This window comes from Cyprinodon variegatus, unplaced genomic scaffold, assembly GCF_000732505.1.
Source record: "Cyprinodon variegatus isolate N-32 unplaced genomic scaffold, C_variegatus-1.0 Scaffold41, whole genome shotgun sequence".
Taxonomy (NCBI): domain Eukaryota; kingdom Metazoa; phylum Chordata; class Actinopteri; order Cyprinodontiformes; family Cyprinodontidae; genus Cyprinodon; species Cyprinodon variegatus.
In genome coordinates, this window is record NW_015150494.1 from 1,358,604 (window position 1) to 1,366,107 (window position 7,504).

General features: G+C 36.9%; 1 protein-coding gene across 4 annotated transcripts in view; it reads left to right on the forward strand.

Annotated features, from left to right (window-relative positions):
• LOC107081801 (fibroblast growth factor receptor 1-A-like) overlaps positions 1 to 7,504 on the forward strand; it is a 59,287-nt gene that overhangs the window by 17,526 nt on the left and 34,257 nt on the right. For all 4 annotated transcript variants that reach the window (XM_015370049.1, XM_015370047.1, XM_015370048.1 and 1 more), the window contains exons 3-4: positions 4,139 to 4,375; positions 5,092 to 5,181. In XM_015370049.1, coding sequence (XP_015225535.1) covers positions 4,139 to 4,375; positions 5,092 to 5,181 — 327 coding nt within the window. The remainder of the gene's footprint in view (positions 1 to 4,138; positions 4,376 to 5,091; positions 5,182 to 7,504) is intronic.

Sequence of the window (7,504 nt, forward strand, 5' to 3'; positions counted from 1 at the left end):
AATTCGTTGCCAACGCTTTTAAAAGTCGATTTTTATCGATTTTATCGATTCGTTGTTGCAGCCCTAGTTTCTATTATTGACAGAAGGCGGCAACATCAACGGCTTAAACTTAAAGAAAAGATCCTGGGTGACTAATGTGATGCTAGTTTGAACATTAAAGGATTCTTTAAATAACTTATTTGTGTTTCTAATGTTTTTTATTTGTTTGTTTGGGGTGTTAACTTTTTCAGTTTGTATTTAAAGCTTAATTCAAATAGAGAAAAACACAAAACTAAACAGATGTGGAAAACCCCCATTAAAAAATGCTCCTTATGTTTACAAGAACAGATAATTAACCCTCTACATCATTTATTTTATTTTTTTTAATGTTCCAAATTTTTATGGAATTTCTGATTCATGTGGACTGGTACTGATTGGCTTTACAGCAGTTAAACCCTTCTTATTATTGCTGATCAGCTATTTGGATGTCTCTGCCAGTATTTTTGGAAAGGGATCGTTGGCCAAGTCTTTGAGCTTTGGAAGACCTCATTCCCATCACCCTAATTTTTCAAATTCCCTGTTGGATTCAAGTCAGATTAATATTACTCCCAGCCATAGAGAGTGATTATATGTTACAATATGTTATAATTCTGCCAATTTATCAAAAATCTTGCAGATGTTGGCAAAGATAAAAGGAGATTTTCACTGTTCCCACATACTTTTAAAGAAGCACAACTAATAGCTAAGTGAATCTCCTCATAGCCGTGATCATGGTGTACTTTTCCACAGCAGATCTGCATTATCGCCTGAGTAAACTACACACAGGCCCTTTTTTAGCGTCGTTTGTCTGATAACGAGTTTAGACATGCAAATACAGGATACAAATTGTAATGTTCCCCCAATATGCTCCGTTTAACAGGCTAATAGAGATGGCCTGAATGCTGCCGCCTCTTTCTTTCCTACTCTGGTTTTAGTTTTGAGGAGAAAGTTGATCCTACCCCCCCGGCCCCTTTTCCTGCTGGGATTAAGGGCCTGTCAGACATATGTGATCCAGGAAATACCTTTACTAGGCCCAAGTGAGGTCACCATAGCAACTGGCACTAGAACCTGCCACTGCAGGCCCCGCTTTTACTCGCTCCTGTGCACATGCTCACTGGCCTGCTCTCCTCGTTCCCTCTTCCCCTGTATTGTTTGAAGTCCTTTGTTGTCATGGTGGGAGGGATTAGCCGGGGCTGCGGATGTTTCCCTCATGTTGTTCTGTATACATGTGCTCTCTGGATCTGATCGGGGAGGAAGTGTCGAAGAAAAGTCACACAATGTACTTTGAAAAAGGTTTAGAGAAATCCCGTGCTTGAGAGATTGTTTACCAGTGTAGTATCTGATTGTTTGTGATGATTCTGAATGGGCTGTGGAGGTAATGGGTAAAAAGGATGTACTTTAGTGCTGCCTTAGGGTGCCTTAGAAATCCACAAAGCTTGAGGCTGAGCTTTGTGAAGAGGAGAGACGCAAGTTTCTACCAACAAACTTGGTTAATGTTAATAATGACTTTTTAGCTGGGTTTTTTTTTTTTTTTTTGTTAAGGTAAATGATACTTTTTGGGAGTTGTTTGGTTCAGAGTATGTTCTAGATAAATAAGTATCATCCTAAAGCAAGAATTGGTCAGCAATGCTCTTCACCTTCATTACAAGACAAACAGCGCAGTGATGGACAACGTGTCGGTATAATTGGGTTATTCCTCCTTCTAGCGGTTGCTTGGTCATTTAGAACCAGGGGGGCTCAGGTGTCTCTCTCGGTGACATATCTCCTCGTTTCATTCCCGTAATCAAATTACTCCTCCCTTTTCTGAGGAGCTTCTCTCTCTTTTTTTTTTTTTGCCTGAAAATGAAGCCTTGACCAACTCGATATTTTTATAGTAATGTTGGCAACTTGCACAGAAGAGGTAAATGGATGTAAAGTGTTTTACGATGCAGTTTGAATATAGAAGACCTGCTTCATTTATTGTACAGTGAAGGTAAAGCCTCAAAGTTTTTAGTTTTTAATTGTTTGCCTAAAGAGGTTTTCTACTCCTCTTATTTAGCATTGCATACAGTTGACGAGCCTTACACTGAATTTACATGAAGCTCTGATGTCCTTTAAAGATCATTCTTAGATTATACAATAAAAGCCAATGGTGGTAAAACCAAAACATGTTATTCTGTGGATTTTAAAACTGATAAAACATTCACATATTTTCACTTTTTATATCCTACAATTAGAGATACACTGAGTCAGGGCTGCAATTAACCATTATTTTACAAATCTATTTTTTTTTAACTTATTATACCAGGCGAAACAAAAACTTTTCCACATGAGGAGTTCTTGATAGAGCCTATTGACATTTTTTTTTTTTTATCTTAAAAGCAAAACTTTTATATATTTCTTTTAATATTTTGTTTTGATATAATCTTTGCTCTAAGTGGGTTCCTCTCTCAGCCAAAGGCGTGTTTTAGAGTCTCTACACTCCAGTTAACGATTAATCGATTACTAAATTAGTTGACGATTAATTCAATAATCAATTAATCACAATAATCGAATTGTTTCAGCCCTGCGCTGAATGCAGATAAAGCTATATTTCATGATTGTTTTCAGCATAATTTCAAGAATCGCTTCTTTTCAATCCGATCTATATTACCTGAATTAAATGACTAACGCTATGCATCATATTGATGCTACTATTATACATTTAGCAGCAAATTAATAGTAGATAATGATTTTTTTGAAATTTGATCTTTGGGTATATGAAACGATCTTTAGGAGTTGATATTGGAATCAATTCAAAGCTTGAACATCTTTTTTTTGTTTTTTTTTTATTAATGCAGTCCCGTTATTTATTTGGTTGTTTGCTTATATATATATATATATATATATATATATATATATATATATCTCAGTAAACAATGTAATAAAGTCTTTAAAGGTATTTTGGGAAAAAAATGCGTGTGCATGAGCATGCACGGACCCATTTCTTCTTGTGCACGCTCTTAAAATGTGCTATTCAAAAGCTCATACAAGCTCACTGTGTCCTCATACAGAAGCGACTATATAGTGGACTTTATAGCAAACTTAGTTAACTGCCCCGTTGATCACGTAGCTCCTCCTTCACTGTGCGGTGCCTCTTTATTTTTATTAGTCTCCGCAATCGGCTGGCGACAGCCTATGGCGACAGTGGGCCGCTGTGACAGTCCCGTAATGCTTTGCGAGGAGAGCTCTACACCCAAAGCATTCTAGGATATATCTGTATCTTCAGTGGTCTTTCTTTTCCTCTGATGACACTTCTTTCTCTTACCACCCTCAGCCATTTTCAAAGAACCTCGGAGAGAAAGTTAAACTTCAATGACTGTCTGATATGCCTGAAAGTGCGCAGAAAAGGATAGCTAACGGGACGAGCACGTAGGACGGCCTTACGTAAACATATCACCAGAATGATTGACAACTAGGAGGACCACTTATTTTGATGATCCACCTGGAAATAAAAGATCATCCTCTATACCTTTAAGCTAATACGTCTTTAGTGAAGTTTTTTGATTCTTGGATTGTTCCGGCTGTTTTTACTTTATGAAAATTTAATGAGGTCTGAATCCTGCATCAAATCAGGTCAAATTTTCTGACCTCTCACCGCCACTGTGCGCAGGCAGTGTAATGAATACCATTCAGCCTGCAGGATTAATTTGGGATTAGTTTGTAAGTAGAGGTAGACCAATACATTGGCTGGCAGATGTCTTTGGCTAATATTGTTTTCTAGCATCTCGTATATTTCTTAATATGGGCAAGTATTGATTACTGCATACAGCAGCCGTGCCTTGAGATCACATGATGTTTATGCATTGCTGCTCACTTCATTTGCTCTTCATTGTAAATATTTTCTTTGATCTGTTATTAAATGATTTTTTTTCTTATTGTTTCAATCTAAACGTGTCTAACGTTTGTTATTGTATTCTTTTGCCGGTTTAAAAATCAGCAGCACATATCAGGGATCAGTTAGACTGATGTCATCTGTCTATTTGGAAGTCCATTTCAAAATGATCCGGAAACATTGGGTTCTGGTACACTTTAATCAGATTTTTATTTTTTCTGTGTAAAGTCTTCACTGTAGCCATGTTTGTTTATTGATCTCTTGTAGTCTCTGTGGAAGCGGAGCTGTTCACCCTGTATCCCGGGAAGCGCTTGGATCTGAGCTGCGTTTCCAAAGACTTGGGCCACACCGTTAACTGGACCAAAAACCACGTTGCCATCGTGGACGGAGAGCACACACGCATTCGCAAAGGCCAGCTGGAGATCGAGGCGGTGGAGCCGCCTGACTCCGGCCTGTACGCGTGCACCACCTTCGGCAACTACAGCGTCTACTTCAACGTCACAGGTAAACAGTGGGCTTTTAATGAATTTACCTGAGCTGTTTGTCTAAAACAAACCTAGAGCTGTTTGTTGGATCTAAATTTAGATGTTTATACAACATTAAAAAGCTATTTATGGAAAGTAGTGTTTGCTTTACTAAATTACCTGTAGTGAATGAAATGATCTGCTCTTTGTTAAATTAGCTTGTACTACAGTATGTTTGTCAATTACTTAACGAGCCGGGCCTTGCTGAGTGTGAGCATACAAAGCTTCAGCCAGAGATGCAACGATCGATCTTTTACTAGTTAGGTATTGATTTATGGTTTTCTTTGAGGTCTGATAGGCCGTCTTTGATTTTTAGGGATTTTATAATGTCTGCAATGGATAAAAGAGGGAAAAAAACAGTTTTCTTTGATAGATGTAGTACTTTGATTTCCATAGAAATTGAAATAATTACCAGATGAAACATGTTTTTGCCCAAAAACACTTTTATTTGATTTTCATTAGTCAAAAAATGTAAAAGGAATGTTATTTGGGGTGATTTCCATGTGATGAATAAGTCTTGTTTTTCCTGTTGAATTCACCTGTTAATGCTTAAATTGATCAGTTAATTTCTATCGTTTACTTTCTCAGAAGCTGCAGCGTGTAGAACAGTTTAAATGTTTCTACTTGGATAATAATTTGCTGCTGACAAACCTGCTGTCATGATCCTATATATTTTTTTTTATTCCTGTCGTCTAGTTGATGCCCAGGCCTCATCCGAAGATGACGATGATGAAGAAGAATCTTCATCGGAGGAAAATAAACTGTCGACCACCGAGAAGCTGATGCGTGAGTGTTCTTACATCTGTACTTTACCAAAACCTCTGCGACAACTGCTGGACGCTGACTCACCCCGAATGAGCTTCTGACTAACAGTTGCTGCTGCTCGGCGATTTCACCGCTTTATTGGTCAATTATAGGGACGCCATGCGTGTGGGTCACAGTGGTGTGGATGATTTCACTCTGAATCAGATGATCTCTAGAGCCTGTGTGACGGCTTTCACGTGAATAATCTCTCTGGTGTCCAATCGTGGTTGACCTCAGTTGTCCACCAATTTGTTTCTTGTGTAATTCAGACAGCCTGGCCGTTTGTTTTCATCACTACTGGCCACTCGGCCCACAAGGAGTCTTAGCAGCTGCCAAGCTTGAGAGGAATGCCGACCCAGTGTCGGTTCCCTCACTTATCTCCCAGTGAGATGTGAACTTCACAGCTTCACCTTACTCGCCTAGTTTCTCTTTTGTTGCGATCAAACCTTTCTAATGAGGATGCCTACTTAGAAAAAGGTAGAACTAGATGCTTTAAAGTGATTTCAATGAGATATAATCAATGAATGAATGAAAGTACACATAGAAATGACATCAAATCAGCATTTGTAATGAAGAAATGTGTTTTGTTTAATGGAAGTGTTTGAATTTGAGAATTTGATTGTATAAAATCATATTTTCTTGTATTTTAACTTTGAAAAAAAAAAATCTCTTACTGTAGTCTATCAAGAGAGCTTCATGTTTTGGATGCGTTTAAACTAAATTACCTCCTGAGTGTGGCATCAAGCTCTGCTGCTGCCTGGTAAAGAATCATTTGTTTAATTCCGCTGGTAAATTTGATAAGGGTTTCACTGCAAAAACCATCTAGAAATAAGTAAAAATTTCTTAATTAAGTGTATTCACCCTTAATTTGAGCAGGTAAATGAGCTAGTTTGCCAATGGAATGAGTAATTTTACTCTTATAAGATAATTCGATAATATGCACTTAAAATAAGTAAGTACACAGTGTGTAAGTTGTCTTGTTCCATTAGCAAAATGTCTCTTTTAACTCCTCAATTCAAGAACAAATGCACTTATTTTAAGAAAAAATGACTTATCTAGATTCAGATTTTTTGCAGTGTTCCCAAGGTAAGGGTCTTGATCCCTGAGGGGTCACAAAACACAGAATGATGGCCATGAGATGGTTCTTATAATTGGTGTGAGGTATATGGATGAATTTTTTTTTCCCCCATAAAATAAGTAGAAAATATATTTTAATTATTTAAGGCATGATTCAAATATTCTTATTTTCTTGTACACTGCAAAAACGATCTAGATATTGGTAAAAATGTCTTACATTAAATGTATTTACCCTTATATGAAACTTATATGTGAACTCCATAATTATTTGTATTTTTCTTAATTTTAATTCAATTTAACTTACCGTGATACTTTTTTGTTGCTTAATTTTAACTTAATTTAACGTAATACTTTTTTGCCCTGTAAGCTGCTGGTAACCTTAATTTCCGGAGGGAGTCTTCCCAAGGGATCAATAAAGTTCTGTCTAAGTCTTAATTTGAGTGTCTAAATAGGACGATCTGCTTGGGGAATGAGTATTTTTACTCTGGAAAAATATGATATTTAGGTAATACGCACTTGGAATAAGAGTGCCATTGTTTTTTCTTATTTTAAGTGTAAATTGTCCTGTTCCTTTGGCAAAGTTACTTATCTTCTCAATTCAAGAACATATGCACTTATTTGAAGAAAAAACAAAATTTTTCTAGTGTATACCACCTATGAGGTCATTAAATGTCCAATTAAATAACAAAAAAAAATGTGTATATTCAACAATGTAATAGTGTTCAAAGAATGAATTGAAGTACCGGTACTAATATAATTACTTCACCTCATATGGTTTCATTAATATAAAGTGAAGTGATTAGGTGTACATTTTTTAGGGGTTTCCAGTCTGTTGCAAAGTTATCTTTAGAGCTACGGGCTGAGATATTTGTGAACTAGATCCGACTCTTCACAGCAGCTCCTGAGGGCTGGAAGGGCGTCGCCTGATGCAGACTGGTTGGTAAAATGTGTAGAATATCACAGATGTCTGAAAGGTTCAGTGGTTTAAATCTTATTCTGAAAGTAACACCTACCTACTGGTTTTGTTTTGGGGACGTAAAATATCTAACTGGAAAATCTTCTTGTGTGAAATGTTTTCTATGGAAGAAATCTGGAGCCATGATTAGTTTTAGTCGCAGCTCTTTCTCTTTTCTGTGAATTTTCATTCATTTTCACTGCAAAAAAATGTAATCTAAGGCCCCGTCCACACGAAGTCAAAACGAACACGAAACGCTGATATTTTCCAAAA